The sequence below is a fragment of the Cottoperca gobio genome, chromosome 10 (assembly GCF_900634415.1).
Source record: "Cottoperca gobio chromosome 10, fCotGob3.1, whole genome shotgun sequence".
In the NCBI taxonomy this organism is placed as follows: Eukaryota; Metazoa; Chordata; class Actinopteri; order Perciformes; family Bovichtidae; genus Cottoperca; species Cottoperca gobio.
In genome coordinates, this window is record NC_041364.1 from 5604308 (window position 1) to 5622436 (window position 18129).

General features: G+C 40.9%; 2 protein-coding genes and 1 long non-coding RNA gene across 3 annotated transcripts; 2 read left to right on the forward strand and 1 right to left on the reverse strand.

Moving 5' to 3' along the window:
- Positions 1-1126: 1126 nt before the first annotated feature.
- LOC115015120 (uncharacterized) lies at positions 1127-5632 on the reverse strand. The gene is made up of 5 exons (XR_003832969.1): positions 5528-5632; positions 3437-3528; positions 2461-2529; positions 2025-2122; positions 1127-1890 (listed from the first exon to the last, which is right to left on the reverse strand). It is a non-coding gene; the product is annotated as an uncharacterized LOC115015120 (long non-coding RNA).
- Positions 1915-4200, forward strand: LOC115015119 (transmembrane emp24 domain-containing protein 11). The gene is made up of 5 exons (XM_029442317.1): positions 1915-2115; positions 2467-2558; positions 3396-3521; positions 3671-3817; positions 4051-4200. Exons 1-5 carry the CDS (start codon positions 1986-1988, stop codon positions 4198-4200), a joined length of 645 nt encoding a protein of 214 aa, XP_029298177.1. The 5' UTR covers positions 1915-1985.
- On the forward strand, positions 5018-13954 carry rnf212 (ring finger protein 212). The gene is made up of 13 exons (XM_029442315.1): positions 5018-5313; positions 5543-5659; positions 6742-6803; positions 6948-7022; positions 7203-7259; positions 9379-9437; positions 9540-9599; positions 10673-10737; positions 10966-11026; positions 11961-12003; positions 12205-12259; positions 13197-13266; positions 13635-13954. The coding sequence occupies exons 2-13, from the start codon at positions 5551-5553 to the stop codon at positions 13777-13779; spliced, it is 861 nt and encodes a 286-aa protein (XP_029298175.1). The 5' UTR covers positions 5018-5313; positions 5543-5550; the 3' UTR covers positions 13780-13954.
- Positions 13955-18129: the final 4175 nt, after the last annotated feature.

Consider the following 18129-nt stretch of genomic DNA (forward strand, 5'->3'; position numbering starts at 1 on the left):
TACTACGAGGCAGGATTTGTGGTTAGCGAGGTAACTTCAGGGTTCTGGGTTTTTTCAGTCCTACGACGGTGCTTCACTTCTTACTGGGTTAGATCACCAGAGTAACTTATGGTTGTTTTGTTCCAGATAAGAGATCAACCAATCACAGCTCAGTGCGCAGATCGAAAAAAAAAAAAAAAGGCAATACGTTGGCAGTTCAAACTGTTTTAGCAGGATTGTGTAACTTCTTCGTATTTGTCTAATATTGTAGTTTACTCCTCATGAGTAAAATATGCCGCTCTGCTGACAGCACACTTGTCCCTGTTTGTGATTGGTCAGACGCTGCAAACCCCGCCCCTTTGATATGAGCGCGCTCATAGCCTCAGAAACCCTGAGTTCACTTACAGAGTTGATGACCAGCGTCGTAGGACAGTTTAGTGAGATGTTGTTTGGGATTAAGACAGATAACACAAAGGTATCCATGGTATGTTGAACTGGCTTCGTCCTACAGGCCTCTGGTTTCTTCACATTTGGTTTGGGATGCTCAGGATGACAAAAGTGAAAAAGAGCTTATACTGTGTATCACTGCACATTCTTTTATAACACACAACAAACCAGAAGATAAATTCTCTTTCCAAAGGAAAAAGTTAGAAATGTTTTCAAAATGGCTGAATCCACTATTTCAATGGAAGGTACATTCAACATATTGATTTAGTATTCTCTTTCTGCAAAACTACCGAAGTGTGGGAGGAGAAGGAAATCTGAGTCTTTGCTGACTTTGAGGAATAACAACTTTTGCAGATGCTAAATATGAGAAGGATTTATTGTGTGTGGGGGGAGTGTGGGTTGGTTTACTTTATACTGTAAGTGAACTCATCTAGGGTGAGCACATGGCGACTGTATGTAATGGTTTGGCAACTATTTCCAAAGATATTTGAACTCTCTTTCATACTGTAGTAACAGACACATCATCCTTACTACCTAAAAAGGTTCAAAGGTGAAACAAAACCGAACACTATATTTTAAAAAGGAGAAAAAAACCCCACAAGAAATAAGTCAGTAGGCCAGATGAGACATGTCTTATTTGTTAAACATCAAACACTCATTTATTCTCACCCTGGAGGGACAAGCAAAGCAGATAAACACTTTCGTGGATGTTACCCTCTTTTCTTACATCTTGTTGTAGCTAGTGATTTATCCCTGAGGGCAGTTTAGCATCCATCACTTTCAATTTAGTGCGCTGAATGCAAAGCAGGCACTTGGCCCTACATCAGAAACAGTCTACTGCCGTGTGAAATACAATCCTGCAATATTAACATGAATATGTTTCAATCAGATGTCTGGAAGTTCTTACATTATTACACTAATTGGTAGATATTTTCTGTATGGCACAAAGCTGCTCGTACGTTCATGTTGATATAGTATGATCACACTGCTTTCAGGAAGAAGACTTTGTGCAAATCAAACCGCTTTGAGCTGTCGTTTGTTCCGACCTCCATCAAGCTACTGAACCCTAAAGTTAAATCTTAGTGCAATAAATACACAAGTATTTTACTCATGCTACTCATTTGTTTTTAGATGTTTTCATGTTGATGTAAAGCAACAGACTGTAGCACTGGGCCCAACACACATTTCCACTGGGGACAATAATGTTTACTGTTGGATTATCTGTGTCTGTAGGAAGGGGTCTGTCCCAGTAAATCATTATTCTGTGCAGCTTTGCTATTGGCTCCCAGTTTAACCAGTCACAAAACAACCAGAATGTCTCGTCACACAAAGCAGCACCTGTGAGTTTCTCACTCTCCAACTGTCCCGCTGACAGCCTTCCACTTTCAATATATGCTCTAGGACACGAGTGTTCGGCTATAAATCCATTAAAAATACCTCAATCTTCAGTTAGAATTTGCAGATCTACGAAAAAACAAAGAAGTTAAAGTTAAACTACGGGCCAAACATTCGGTCAGCGTCAAGTGTAGTGATATTTAATAGCTCATTGTTGACTGAAAATGAGTTTGCGAGGCGTTGGTTTTCTCCTCCAGTGTTACCTAATGTTGGCAGCAGCCATGTATTTTGATCTCGGAGAGCAGGAGGAAAAGTGCATCATCGAGGAGATTCCTGAAGACCTGCTGGTCACCGGTGAGTCCTGGAGAGGGAATATTCCTCCCGAGTGTCGTTTACGATCGCAACAGAGGTAATGAATGGGGAGTGAGGTTTGGAAAACTGTATGGTGAACTCCCACGTGATTGTTGAATCACACAGTAATGTCATGTGCACCTCCATGATAGCACGTCTACTATTTCAACAAGTGCAAAAGCCATTTGTGTAATTAAGTAGCATCTTTGTGGGCTATTAATTACTATATTATCTGCATTTCTATCCCCGTCATGCTCAATCTAATCCTTATTGCAAATGTTACTTTATAATGACTACTGCTGGGTGTAACTGTGTATGTGAATGCACTCATGGCAGACTGTGTTTTACCTCCAGGTAATTTCTTGTTGGAGCCGTGGGATTTGAAGGCGCCCTCCCAATCCGCTCACCTCGGCGTCACTGTGACAGTCAGAGATCCAAACCATGAGGTACTGCACTCACAGGAGAAGTTCATCACCAAGCCAGGAACACATAAACATGAGTGTGATGGTACATTACAACATGTGCTGGCTGCTTTCTACATTCAAACCAAACCCATAAGAGTTGATGAGACTTACAGCATAAGCCTTTATCTCTGTTATTGTACAATAAATCAGTCCCACATCTCCGCTTTAGATTTTTGCCAGTGGTGGAAGAGGTTTTCAAATCATTTACTTAATCGTGATACCACACTGCAGAAATACTCAATTACAATAAAAGTCCTGCATTAAAAAGTTGACTTAGTGAAAGTACAAAAGTCAAACCTGTTAGTTTTATATTATAATAGCACTGGATACTTATTATTGATGTTTTAACTGATACACATATAAACAGTACTTTAATGTTACTAATGTTTAATGTACTTCTATAACACAGCATCATATATTGTATGCGGATCACATGTTTTGTTTGTAAGATCTTGATCTGAAAAGTAACTTGTAACTACAGTTGTCTGTCTCTGAAGTGTAGTTATGTAAATGTATAAAGCAGCACATAATGAAAATACTCAAGTAAAGTACAATAATCTCAGAATTCTACTGAAGAACAGTACTTGAGTAAATGTATTTGGTTATTTTTCCACCACTGCTTTTTGCACATGTGGCAGCAATATGACACAAAATCTTCAGTTTCATTTCAAATTCATCTTTTTGGACATTTTTGCAATGCCCGAAAAACGAATGTACGTTAAATCAGAGAATCTATAACAATGAAAAGAAACAAAACCACATCTCAATTTTGTTTAGCTGAAGAAATGTTTGCCTAACGGTGTTTTTCCTGCTCTCCAGGTTCTGATGACCAAACGCTACGGTAAATTTGCTAAATTCACCTTCACAGCTCACGCCTCTGGTCAGCACTACCTTTGTTTCCAAACCAACTCAACAAGGTTTTCTGTCTTTGCTGGACAGCGGCTGGTGAGACCTACGGACACAAACAGAACATTCATTATTTATTTTATTTAAATGCAGCAACACATACAGTGTTACAATATCATAATGCACTCTGAGTCAAGTCTTTTTGCAGAATATAATAACTCTTATTTTCCCGCATCCGTGCCGCACAGAAACTACATCTGGACGTTCAGATGGGAGAGCACGCAATTGAGCCCAACATGGAAAAGACCAAAGACAACATGGAGACTCTGGAGTACAGCCTCAGACACCTCATAGATCAGATGATGTACATCACTAGGCAGCAGGAGTACCAGAGGGTAGATACACATTTTACTGTCCTGTCTGCAAACATAACAATCCCATTACATGACAGTACATGTGAGATCATCGCACAACAGGGAGCGTATAAAATCAACGGTATCCGAGAATGATCGAAAGCTAGTTAACATAATGTTAGTTTATTTACCATGCTACATTTAAGTGTATGCCATCTGACATGCTATCTTCTAACGTTTTTTCGGAATGTTTTATATTCCCTCCTCTCATTCAGGAGAAAGAGGAGGTGTTTCGTCAGATTGGTGAGGACACCAACAGTAAAGTGCTTTGGTGGGCCGTGGTGCAGACATCTGTGCTGCTGTCGGTTGGTTTCTGGCAGATGAAACGACTCAAAGACTTCTTCATTGCCAAGAAACTTGTCTGATAATGAATCTGTCAGCTCAGAGCCTGATGTCCTGCCCATACCTGTCCAAAGCTGCACACTGAATGCCTGTAAACATCTCTTCTCTTATTGCCAAACAGCTGGTGACGTGGATATGCACCAGCAATATCCAGATATAAGCAAATGTTGCAATGTTTATCAAGACTGAACACACAACCAGGCAGAATACTAAGGGGGAAAAATAAAAGCAATTTGGAGGAGAATTGTTTTGTGGTTATTTCCCTTTTAACGCATTTGTACCAGCAACTGAAATGTTTAATTTCCTTTGGTGGAAGTTTTCTCAGATTGAGTCTTTTTTAATAGACATTATTATATTTTAGGAAAAGAACTGTAGTCCCATCCCATGTGCCCGAAGACTAAATATAGTATGATAAGAAAATGGTTTTATCTCAAAAACTTCAAGGAGCACAATTAAATATGTAGTATCTATGACATTTGAATATCAAAGATCACACACACATATGCAGTTGTAAAAATAAATCACATGAAAGACTATGAATAAACACAATGTAAGCGTTTTTCCTTTGACTGATAAAAGATTTGACTACTTGCCCAAAGTATGTTCGTATGACTTGACACACATGTTGTGGCTTATTATAATAAATATAGTCAATATAAACAATTAGTTAAATGCATTGAATTCAGATATCATACATGACTTACCTAATTTTGAAATATTTAGCTACTTGTGAAAAAGTGTTATTAGAGGTTTCAATACTTAATCTAACCGAGATAACGCTAGTATTACTGTTTATTGGTATATGGATATGTGCATTAGCTAGCTAGTTAGCAACTGTTAGCATTAACCGACATGATATTCCAGGTTAGCTAGCGTGTAAACTGACGTCGTTAGGTGCTAGTAGTTTTTTAAATATAAAGGAAATATTTAATATAGCTAGGCTAATTCAGATTAGTCAACATATAAATTAACTAAGTGTATGTTTAGTAACGTTACGCCGTTTTAACATTAATTAATATAAATTAAAGAGCAGCTCATGACGCTATTCTTCAGAACCCGGCTCTCACACATCTGTTATTTATGCTAGCTAGCTAACGTTATTAGCATTTAGCTTCACTTGCAGCGGGATATCCTAGGTAACGTAATACATCTACATCTACTTACGTGACTGTAAGAATGGGTTAGCTGTGTTACAAAGTTGTCTTAAAAGAAATACAGAACCGTTTTAAATCACCCAATGAAGCTGGCAGCTGTAATACCACTTTTACTAAATTAGCTAACGCTAGGTCAACAAACTAACCCCTTGTAACAATGACATAACAAGGTCAGTTAGCTAAACTTAACGCTAACCTCATCTTCTTGCAGGTCTTCAAATGTCTTACTGGATCTGCTGCAACTCCTGCTTCCTTTCTGCCAGTGCTGACAGAAAACTGGCTGTGACAACCTGTGGCCATGTCATCTGTAGTGTCTGTCATCAGAAAGGTAGAAACAGTTTAATGATACTAACTGACTGTCAAAACAATCGCTGATGGGGATGTTTAGATTCACTTCAGTTGTACCAGACAGGTGAAAGTGATAAAACAGGGACATCTGTTGGACTTCAAGTGATATTGCATAGCTGATGGCTCAGTTTTACACCAGTTGTATTCAGACTAGAAGCTTCTTACGAAACCTTTCCAAGCATATCACACAAACGAGTCCCACAGTAAATAAACTTTACCTGAGGAAGACAGTATTTGTTGTTTCTTGTCCATTGTTATGTAACAGCATGGGAAATTGAAATCTTAGTTAGTTAGTGGATGTAAATTATACCATTCAACATTGGATATGGGCATGGACGGATTACTGAATGGGCCTACCGGGAACAGGCCCAGGGGGCCAAAGTGTCAGCCCCTGAGGGCCCTCACCTACAGTATGTTACTCAAAGAGACACGTACCAACCAGGAAGAGACTCAAAATGACCACAATGAAACATAATACAACTACAGAAAGATGTAAAACAGCTGCTAAGAGACACAACACAACTACAAAGAGACTTAAATTTACTACAGACACACAAAATGACAACAAAGAAACATACTACGTCTACAAGGAGACACAAAATGACCACAGAGAGACACTAAACCACAGAGAGATGTGTAACGTCTAAAAAGAGACAAATAATCCGCCCATTGGTGCGTCTCGACATCTCCTCAAAGGAAATAAGAGTGAAATTACACCATTCAACATTGGATATGTGATCTCTTGAAGTAATCTCCTGGAGGTCCCTCAGTCCCGCTTTGGGAGCCACTGATCATATTCACAAGCCACGGGTCTGTTCCTGATGGGTCTAATCTCAGTCAAACTCTCAAGTGTTTGATTATATTTGAATTCGCTCTGGCTTCCAGGGTTAAACCCAGGGGTTATACTTAATTAGTTTTGGGTCTCAGGCTTAAGCACTCTGAGAGCCCCTTTTTTCAGTTCCTATATTAGATTTAGAGTCTACATGTCCTTTATTCAATATGAGCAAAGAAAGATTATGCATTTTGTAGTTTTGTCCTTAAATAATTGCAACTTTCTTTCAGGCAAACCAGGCAAGTGTTTATCATGCAATGCCAATTGCCAAGTATCGCCTCTCACCGACAAAGTAAGCATCTTTCTTCTCGTTGAATGGCATCCTCTGTGGGGCTGTCTGTGTGGGATAGTGTCACACTTTATAACTTTAATAACAGACTGATATCACTGTACAGTCCTTCTGTCATTACAGTCGTGTGAAACGTCTTTGTTTCAGAGCAGCTCAGAGGTGAAGGCTCTGTTCACCGACATCAACGTTGTGGCAACAAAACATTTCTCGGAAATCAGCAAAGTTTGAGCATTTTCTTTCTCTTCATAAAATATTAGTAAACAGTCTTTTACTTCTTATAACATTTATAATTGATATGTCTCCGTCAGTTCAAGATGGTTTGAGTCATATATGCAATATATGTATTTTTATATTATTTATTAGCTCAGACTTCACATTGCGACGTTTCTTCCCTTTTCTCAGGTTATAATGTTCCAGGCAAGACATCAAAAGAGACTGATGACTTACTATCAGCAAAGGGTGAGAGACATCTGTTTTTATTCATTTATAACCTTTATTTAACCAGGATATGGCCTCATTGAGATTAAAAAATCTCTTTTTCAAGAGTGTCCTGGCCAAGACAGGCAGCAGCACAGTTACAGACAAAAAAAACAATCACAATCACAACATTAATTAAAACATTTACAGACACAGCGGTCTGCTTCAATGTCTTTAAGAGTTGCTTTAAGTCTGTTCAGAGAGACCAGCTCTCTGAGCTTCAGCTCATTCTGCAGCTGGTTCCAGGCAGCCGGAGCAGCGTAACTAAAGGCCCTTTTCCCAAGTTCTGTACGGACCTTTGGGACAGTTAAAAGAAACAAGTCCTCGGAGCGAAGCCGATACAGGTCCACTACATTTCCTACTAATGTAGATCCTGAGGTATTGTGGAAGAGCACCAAGAATAGCTTTATAAATAAGGATGTGCCAGTGTTTCAGTCTACGGGTGGTCAGGGAAGACCATCCAACACGAGCATATAAGGTGCAGTGGTGCGTCAGGGTTTTGAGGTTTGTTATGAATCTGCCCCGTGGTCGACGGTATCCAGAGAGCTGAGGCACTGAGACGATGCATTCATATAAACAACATCTCCAAAGTCCAGCACAGACAGAGACGTTGCAGAGACTCATCTCTTTCTGGCCTCAAAAGAAAAACTGGACTTGTTTCTAAAATAAAAACCTAATTTTATTCTTTATTTTTTCAAAGGTTCTAAAATGTGAGGTTTAAAAGAAAGAGAATCGTCAATGATAACAACAAGATATTTATACTGAGACACAGATTCAATCTCAGAACCCTGTGAAGTGGTGACAGGAGGGAAGTTCAAGTGTTTGGGTTTTGCTTTCGAGATCATCATGAGCTTCGTCTTTCCAGCATTTAAAACAAGTTTCAAATCACGCAAGTTACATTGTACAATGTTAAAAGCAGTCTGGAGCTGACGAAGAGCCTGATGTGGGGAGGACGCAGAGCAGTAAATTACTGTGTCATCAGCATAAAAATGGAAATTTGCATTTAAAACATTGTGATTAAGATTATTTATATAAATGATAAATAACAATGGTCCTACAACCGATCCCTGTGGCACACCCTTGGATACATTAAGAGAACTAGAAGTTATACCTTCTGCCCACACACACTGTGATCTGCCTGATAAATAGTTACCAACAGACAGCTTGATCTGAGAGACCTGTACTGTCTTTGTGACACTAAGGCATGATCTACTGTAAAAGACTTGGATAAGTCAATAAAAAGTGCTGCACAATGTTCTCTTGTCTAAGAAATATATTAAATCATTTACTACTTTTAATGACGGTCGTTGTAGTGCTGTGTGTTTTCGTAAAACCAGATTGAAGGTCAGATAAAATATTATTAGTCGTTAAAAAGTACTTTAGTTGTTGACTTACCAATGATTCCAGCACTTTATTTAAGACAGACAGTTTGGAGATGGGTCTGTAATTGTTTAGGAGAGTGGGGTCACCCCCTTTCAACAGCGGGAGAACAAAAGCAGATTTCCAAATAAGGGGAATATCGTTCGTCTCCAGGGATAGATTGAAAAGATAGGCCAGGGGCGAGGCGAGGAAATCAGCTGCTAACTTTAAAAAGTATGGCTCCACGTTATCTGGACCTGCTGATTTTCTTGTGCCTAAACTTTTAAGGGCTTTATGCTCCTCTGAGACTTTAAGGATTCAAAGTAAAGGTTTGACCCGGCCAGACACAACCTTCAGAGCGAGCAGGCGCTCCTTGAGGTATGTTCTGGGATTCAAACAAGGAACCAGAGGCAATAAAATGTTACCTGTTACCGCACTGTGTGTGTGTGTGTGTGTGTGTGTGTGTGTGTGTGTGTGTGTGTGTGTGTGTGTGTGTGTGTGTGTGTGTGTGTGTGTGTGTGTGTGTGTGTGTGTGTGTGTGTGTGTGTGTGTGTGTGTGTGAGGGTTTATTAATTTTGAGATGTGTGTTGTCTGACCTCATTTTCTTTAACCCACCAAACATGTTGAAACAATTTAATTATTTTCCTGTTCTGTTCGCTGCACACTAACAGAGATAAACACTACTTACAGTATAAGATAGTCACAACTGCTAGTGTGTCACAAACCATTTGATCGATTTCAGAATGAGAAACTGGAAGAGGTTTTAGTCAAGATGAAGCAAGAAATGCAGCAGATGGCGAAGTAAGTTAAAGCATACATTTAAAAGCCTTTTCATACATATCAACTGCTCGATAGGAAAGATGTGTTGCCTTTTTATCTGTTTTTATTTTCTGTCCTTTAAAGGAAGCTGAATGAACAGAGCGCCTACATCACTAAACTTGAAAACTCACTTCAGCATCAGAGGTACAGCACAGAGGAGATACTTATATAGTTATTACATTCAGACATACGTGCTAATGGGATATTAAAAGATGAGCATTATTTACTAATGTTAACGTGTTATTCATTCTCTAAGATTTGAGCTCTTAAAATATATAACTAATACATTTGAAACAGTTTCGTGAATGCTGGCAGGTTTTCTTACTTCAACAGCCGCGATGCTGTGAAATGAGTCTTTAACTTTGCTAACAAACATTTGGCTGATGTTTAATTTCCCCATTCTGTAGACGATCCTTTCAGCATCCTTCACTCACACAGGATTTAAACATTAAACATGTCACACTGCATCGGTGACCATAGTGCTCATGAAATAAAAGACTAAATAAGGATCTATAGAGGTAGTAAAACCTGTAATGATTTGGAATTAAATGGCCTCTTTGAGTTTGGCAGCATATAAAGTTATCAACAACCAGCTGGATGTTATTCCTCACCTCTCACTAGGTGTCACTCCTGGCACATTTACTCCCTGGAAGCATAAAACCAGCAGCAACACTGAATTAGTTCAAGGGACAGATTTAGTAAGAAGAAGAAGAAGAATAAGAAGAAGAAGAAGAAGAAGAAGAAGAAGAAGAAGAAGAAGAAGAAGAAGAAGAAGAAGAAGAAGAAGAAGAAGAAGAAGAAGAAGAAGAAGAAAGAAGAAGAAGAAGAAGAAGAAGAAGAAGAAGAAGAAGAGAAGAAGAAGAAGAAGAAGAAGAAGAAGAAGAAGAAGAAGAAGACGACCAGAACAGAACAGATAAAAGCTTTGTTTATAGTACTTAAGTGCAAGTTCTGGATAAAACATTCATACGTATCGGAAGAATAACAAAATATTACAGCCTACAGTGTCAGAAAGTATCCTGATAGAGCTCTACAGTGTTACACCTGTAATGTATCAGTGCGGCAGCTAAAGTCGTTTTTAAATGTTCTGTAAAATACAAACGCAAGGAAAGAAAAATACTGCAAACAATCTCTCATTCTTGGATTTACATCGACAACTATGTTAGAAGCAGCTGCGTCTTTTTATTGGATGATTAACTTTGTTTATTGCTCTCATTCAGTGCCAAAGTTTCATCAGTGCCTCAGATGAGCCACAGTTCCCATACTCCACATGGACATAAATCAGGTAAAAAATGACTCATGAGTCATTATAGAATTGTGTCACTGCTGTATTTGTTATTGTTTTGGTCTCAATGCACAGCCAAGCAGGATGGGCTCGTGGCTGCAAAAAGGCAAATTAGGCCACTGAGCATAAAACTGTCTCTTCTCATGTCTTTGTGGTCATATCACTGAACTTTCATACATTCCCTGCATGACCACTAATAATGTCTCATCATGTGTGTTGTTGTGTCAGTCCTACAGATCCCCTATCACTCCCCCATGTCCCTATCAAGACACTCTTCGATGGCTAATGTGTGAGTATCGTCCCTCCATATATGTTCACTGTATTTCTCTGAACATTTCGTCTCTGTTCATTTTTGATGTGCACGCTCTTCACCTCGTCTCGGCCTGTGTTTCTTTTTACTCGGCCCTTCATTAGCTCTCACCATAAGAGCGAGAGAGAGAGAGAGAGAGAGAGAGAGAGAGAGAGAGAGAGAGAGAGAGAGAGGGGGAATGCAGGAGGTATTTCACAGTGCAAACAAGCTATATCCTGAGTTCAGTCCCGGTGTCTTATGTTAGCTTTAGCTGCTGTATAGCTTTGCCCTGCCCTGCGGTTATCTACACACACACACCTGAATAAGCGAAGCTTTGCTTGGGTTTAGTCAGGATTCCCTATTGGGTTTCCTTCGACACCGTTGACACAGGCTTGATTGTCTGCTTGAGTTTAATAGTACAAATGTTTTTTTATTCTCTGAGACTTTAGACTCTTGTCCAGAGCAAATACATGATTGACAGCGGATATTAACCCCATTTGCAGTGTTACCACCGTGCCTGCAGGGTCAGTTCAGTTTTATTAGTAAATTAAGGAAAATAGAGTTTGTCTTGCAAAGTTAACTTCAGAAAGGTTTCTAGGATTAATACAGTTTTATTATATTTTAGTCACTGAATTGAATTAAAAAGTGAATGCGCTTCACTTATAGAAGCCCCAAAGTTCTCGATATTTTGCATGTTTTATGTTTTTCTCAAGTTTTGGACAAATGCATAATGTTTTCAGTAAAGTAATCTTGGAGAAATTAGTTTTGCATTCCCCTAAAAAACAAAACAATATTACACAAAGTGAATATCTGCGTTTGGATTAAAACTCTAAATGTTGCTGTTGAATAGGATTTTGGCTTGTTCAGGCACCACTGCAGTGCTCAGCCAACTGAACCTAACGGCACTAATGAAGCGTGCTCTCATGTCTTGCAGCTCTGAAAACATGGACATGGATGAAAGGAGTCTGTTCAGGAAAGTAAGTGTCATTATTCCGCCTGCAGTACGCTTCCACTTCTACTACACAGTTTGTGTAATGTAACGTATGAGCTCTGTCAAGGTTATGCAGCATTTTTACATTTACTTCAAAACATTAGCACATAAAGAATGAAGGTATTGAAAAACAAGCAAATAACAAATGATGATTGGTGATGCTTCTCTCTGTGTGTCTGTCTCTCAGCCCAACACTGTCCCCAGACTGTCATTAATCAGTCCTCCACAAGATGGACGAATGGGTTTGTGCTTCGCTCTGCCTCATTAAACTGTTATTCATGTCAAATGTAGCTCATAACCTTGGATCTGCTTTGGTGATTTCTCTGTAGGCCATAATGCATTATACCCGTACATTTAGGGTTAGTAGTTTGACACCGCTCCTCCCTTCATCTGTATACAAGCCTGGCACTTTTTAAAGTGAGGCACAGGGGTTAGGGAATCAAACATGTTATGCTACCTAGGATACAACACAATTAAGCCTCTCTGCCAAAGGTATGCATCTAAAGTTGTATATTTATAAATATGTCACATTGACGCAGATATAATTGCACTATAATCATCTGACATCTTGCGACCTTGTTTGGTGGTAATGGACGACACAGTTGGCCACCCACAGTGATTAAACCAATCCAGATGTTGACTGTTGTTGTGTTTAGGATTACACCTGCGGAGCTCCTTCTCTCTTTGATTTGGTCATTTAGTCCCTTAAAGGATTTAACCTCCATTGTGGCAGATCAATTAGGTGACAGCCTTCAAATGTTATCAAGATTGTGTAGATCTTCACTAAATCTGTGTGAGCGTTTGCTTAAGTAAATATTGAAATGAAGGCATTCATAGTGTTTAACCAGCAGCAGCAGATTTATTGAGCACAGACAATTAAAAATATTGTTATTACTAGATGAGGATGACGTGTCTCTGTAGCAGAGGGTTGCTACATGGTTGAGGTGTTTTGCACTGTTGGATGTGCACATTGTGAAAATGATTCTGGAAGATGATTCACCCATTTATCTTGTCTTCCTGGAGGATTTTCCAAATGAGACTTGCAGCTTGTGATGGAAGAAAAGACACATAAGCCTATAATGACGCAGAAATATCTCAGGCATTTTTAAAAGCATTATGAGCTATTATACCTGCATGACCTGTGTTAAGGATTAATGTTGGATCTCTTTGGTTGTTTAGGCACCGTCCCTCACAGGCTGTCCAATCAGAACACGCTGGCCAACCATTCAGCTTGCTCAGCCACAGTCAGGTGACTCATTTCATTCATTGAAGGCATCATATTAACATCACAATAATTATTAATTGATTAATGATTAATCCTCTCCTCTCCTCCCCTTCCCTCTCCTCTCCTCTCCTCCTCCCCTCCTCTCCTTCTCTCCTCTCCTCTCCTCCTCCCCTCCTCTCTTCTCTCCTCTCCCTCCTCTCTCCCTCCTCTCTCTCTCCTCCCCTCCTCTCTCCTCTCCTCCTCTCCTCTCCTCCTCCTCTCCCCTCTCGTCTCCTCCTCCTCTCCTCTCCTCTCGTCTCCTCCTCCTCTCCTCTCCTCCCTCCTCCCCTCCTCCCTCGTCTCCCCTCCTCCTCCTCCTCCTCCCTCCTCTCCTCTCCTCCTCTCCCCTCTAGTCGTTTTCAAGGATCTCCGGTGACGCCAGAGATTTCCTACGGCCAGAGTTCTGGTTGGAAGTCTCCCATCTTCAAACCTCTCTCGTCCTTCAGACACTCCATGTCCTCCCTGGTCTGCCCTCCTCCTTATCAAACACACACATAAACTGTCACGCGGCCTTTAGAGGAAAAACACTGACGTGTATAAAGAGGTATTTATATCTCTCACAACCTAAAATGAGTCTCCATAAAGTTTGTGTGTTGTGTTTTAAATGAAAATGAAATGTACTTGGCTTCGTACTGTATTCTGTGTTTAATCAATTAAAGTGATGAAATAATGACATGAGGCTGGTTGCTTTGGCGTACAGTATCTGGTGTCACAGGTCAGGTTGTACAGTAGAGTTGGAGTTATTTGGCCGTGTTGTTTTGAAAGTGAACTACTTTCACTAATCCAGCAGAGAGACCTACAGGCCTCAACCCACAGAGCCTTACAAGCCTCTCGCCGAAGGCACAATTTGTCAAGCTCACTCTGCTGCAGCACCTGTTCAAAGTTAAACTGGGATTATGTTCACGGAAAAATACACGTCCATTTACTGGATTCTACAAGACAATACTTCAAGGTTGACAGACAAATGCTGCAGTGGCATAAAGAAAGCCCTTCAGGCAGCGACGTAGTTAACTGCCCTCCACGATCGTCTCCGCGCTCCCTGCCTGCTGCTTGTAACTCCGGTAACATGACTCGTGATTTCAACCTCAAAATCTTGCTACAAAACAGCTGCAAGTGTAGGCAAAGCAAAAAGTGTAGCCATATAGAAACACGATATCACCTGAAGTCATCACAAGGAACAAGCTGATGCGGTGAAGCGGGTGGCGAGGACGTCCAGATGTGTTCAGACAGGTCCATTCTCTCTGTCGACCGGCGCTTTGCCTCTATTGTCCCCGGTTGTCAGGGTGTTGAATGGTGTCTATTGAAGAGGGCTCAGGTGTGACTGTGTGTGTGTGTTCTGGGTTTGTACACGCTATATTCAGGCTCTTACGAACGTGTGTGTGTGTGTGTGTGTGTGTGTGTGAGAGAGAGAGTGTGTGTGTGTGTGTAAAGTTAAAGTATATTGTACAGAGTCAGTAGGCCTGATCCTCCTCTGTGCTCCAGTGGGGTTTGAAGCCGTTTCCTGTTTTTTAAGGTCCACTTAGACAGAAATGGCTCCCCGGGGCAGACTAAGCTGTCATGGTGTCACCCTCTGACAGGGAGAAGACTAAATCAGAATAATCTCTCCCTTATGCCCCCCCCCCACACACACACACACACTGGTCAGCTCTTGTGCTGTAGCTCTCACAGTTACTGTTGTAAGTGTTGCTTGCTTGTTTTCTATTAACTTAAAGTCACATCATTCACAAGACATCTCTGTCTCCCTCTATATCTCTCTACCGTCTCTTCCTTTCCCCTCTGCACACACACTCTCACACACACACTCACACACACACACACCTCTGCATGGCTCCAGGCTGTACAAATGAGCCCTGCCACTTCAGAGAGCTAAAGAAAACTATTCTGATGTCAGTGGTAATTATTCAGCAGCGTGTTCCCACAGCTTGCCCCCCCCCCCCCCTCTCTCTTTCTCTCTCTCTCTCTCTGTCTGTCTCCATCTTCGTGTGTGTGTGTGTGTGTGTGTGTGTGTGTGTGTGTGTGTGTGTGTGTGAGAAAGAGAGGCTTCTCTCTTAATCTGATCCAGATTTCACACTTTGTCACTTAGTGTTTCACTCCTGTACTGTTTGGTGCTGTAAATGTAATCCCCTCTGGGCAAGACACGACATGAACTAAATGATTTCACACCGGAGCTATTCGTCTTTCTGAGGTGCACAGAAAGTGTTCCTGTGGAGGCCGACAGTATATAATCACCTTTACAGTTTAACATTAAGGTAAAACATTTTAAGCATACTGTATATTGATCTGTACGTTTAGTGTCCTCCTTTGAAGCAGTTTGATGATCCACCATAAACCATTTATACCTCATTGCAGATCAAATATAATTCATAGAGCGGTGCTTCTCAATCTGGGGGTTGCAAGATAAGTCTGAGGGTTAATGAGATGACCAACACAGCAGGGGAATATGATATTTGTGCTGCACTTAATTCTTTTTATTTGTGAGAAGGGATCATCACTATTGTGGTTATTTTGGGTCACAAGTCAAAAAGATTACGCATCTTTGTGTGTCATGACATGGGGGAAGTACTGTAAAGCATGCTACAAAGCACTTCTCTTTTATAATGTAATATATAATCATATATAATCACAAGAATCCCTCCAAAATATTCTCCATATCTGACGACAAAGCAAAACAATCTGGCTTTCCCTGGTAATAGCTGAATTACTTTGGCTTGTTTCATGTATGGCTGGATAATAATTCAATTATATAATCTATTAGCTTTTAGTCATATTATTTTGTGATAATATGATCATATATATTTTACAAAATACCGACATTTACGTGAATAAATATATGATTTATTTTCTTTAATTTAAAACATAATATGTGTCTAAATTAATTGTTTCTAATTTAGTTTATTGCATTGACCTATAATGTATATATAAACTTGTATATATTTTCTGTACAATAATATACTATATATCGTATCACACAAAAAATAGTCATATCCCCCAGCCTGAGGTGAGATGTCATAAACATACCAGTCCTTCATTTATAGAAAATATGGAAGTAAATTGTAGCCACATTAAAGTGCTCGGCCTGTAGGTGGCACTGTGGTCTATCTCAGCCTTCTATATATCACGATAGCTCCAGTATGCATTCCTCTGCTGTGTGTGAAGGCCTTTGGACCACAGCTGCCTCTGATAGGGATCAACAGGATGAGGAAGGGACGCTGAGGAGGTCACACACAGACACAGACACAGACACACACACACACACAAACACACACACACACACGTCTTTTCACATCTGCTGCTTTTGAACAGGGTGAAAAGGATGACATCGAGGAATTGTTGGACACATTGTTGCATGTTAGCGGAAGAGAGCTGAATAGGGGCGATTTATGATTCAAAGAGGAACAGGTGAGGATGGGTGACCTGGACCACTCGTATTCTCATCAATACACACACACACACACACACACACACACACACACACACACACACACACACACACACACACACACACACACACGTGTACACACACAGACACACGCACAGGCATCCCACATGTGAAGGCAGGCAGGCATTTTGCCTTTGAAGGGGCCCGGCCTCCTCCAACTGTCCTATGCATGCTTGAGTGATGTCAGTATGGCTGTGGAAAGATCCCTTTCCTGTCACACGCACACACACACACACACACACACACACACACGCACACACACGCACACACACCGCACACACACTACAAGTTCCTTATCACACAGAATTGCTTTTTTACACACTAACTTGCCCTGCCTTTTTTTACAACTTACTCAAACAAATACACACACACGCACACTGTTGCTTGCATAACACACATGGACTGACATTCTTCCTCTCTTTTTCTGTCTTAAAAACACACACACACTCACACACTCACACAAACACACATACACGCACACTTGGCAGGATGTGCGAGGAGAAAAAAGGGGCCGAAAGACAACACCGAGATTAGGAGGCTTTTGTCACGGCTCTGTGGCAGACTTTAAAGGCCTTGGCTCCCTTTCCCTCTGCCAGATTTCTTTCTTTTCTCACCCTGTCTGTCCACATCCCTCTCTTTTCACGGGGGGTGAAGGTAAACATGTGGTACAGAGAGAAAGGGAGGAAGGGTGGAAGGGAGGGATGGGTGGTAGAAGGATGGAAGCCGCCTGTTGCCTCCTTTTAGCCTCTTTTTTTGTGTTTTTGTTTTCCTAGTTTTAATGGCGGCTTTGTGGCTGTGTGGAGGATGAGTGGAGAGAGGGAGAGGTATGCAAACAGAACAGCGCTTGAATGCCGGCCAGGTGTCTGTGTTGTTCCCATCTGTGTGTGTGTGTGTGTGTGTGTGTGTGTGTGTGTGTGTGTGTGTGTGAGGCATGCATCTGTGCTTTTGTGTGTGCATCTGTGTGCAAACCTCCACGTGTAGCTGTGTGCACATGTATGCACTTTACTAAACTGTGTCAATCTCTCAAGTGTGTGTGTGTGTGTGTGTGTAAGTATCTTTCAGCTTTCGTTGCGTGTATGTTTTTTCCCCCAGGTGCGTGTGTGAGCCCTTCATGGTCACTGACTCCATTCACCTGAGCCGTCCTTTCACAGTGAAAAGGCAGTTGCCGGTTAAAAGCTCTTTGGACAGCTTCTCTTCATCACCAACCACAGCTGCTGTTGACTCAAGCACCCAGGAATCTCCTCCATGGGATCACACCCTTTTAACCAGCCAACCGCACCAGGACCCTCTGAGAGCGAGCAAAAGGTCCTGCAAGACCTCAAGGTCTAAAAGACTAAACATTTGCTCTGGCAATGGACAAGATTTAGTCCAAATGCAGCCATGTTATTGGCCAGAGGAGGTGGGGCTGC

Bases quoted from the DNA above. Each gene is read 5' to 3' on its own strand.
- LOC115015119 (XM_029442317.1), top strand. From the start codon at position 1,986: ATGAGTTTGCGAGGCGTTGGTTTTCTCCTCCAGTGTTACCTAATGTTG. The intron at 2,559-3,395 runs GTACTGCACTCA...CCTGCTCTCCAG, and splicing joins TCAGAGATCCAAACCATGAG to GTTCTGATGACCAAACGCTA. The intron at 3,818-4,050 runs GTAGATACACAT...CCTCTCATTCAG, and splicing joins GGCAGCAGGAGTACCAGAGG to GAGAAAGAGGAGGTGTTTCG.
- rnf212 (XM_029442315.1), top strand. From the start codon at position 5,551: ATGTCTTACTGGATCTGCTGCAACTCCTGCTTCCTTTCTGCCAGTGCT. The intron at 5,660-6,741 runs GTAGAAACAGTT...ACTTTCTTTCAG, and splicing joins TAGTGTCTGTCATCAGAAAG to GCAAACCAGGCAAGTGTTTA. The intron at 7,023-7,202 runs GTTTGAGCATTT...CCCTTTTCTCAG, and splicing joins ATTTCTCGGAAATCAGCAAA to GTTATAATGTTCCAGGCAAG.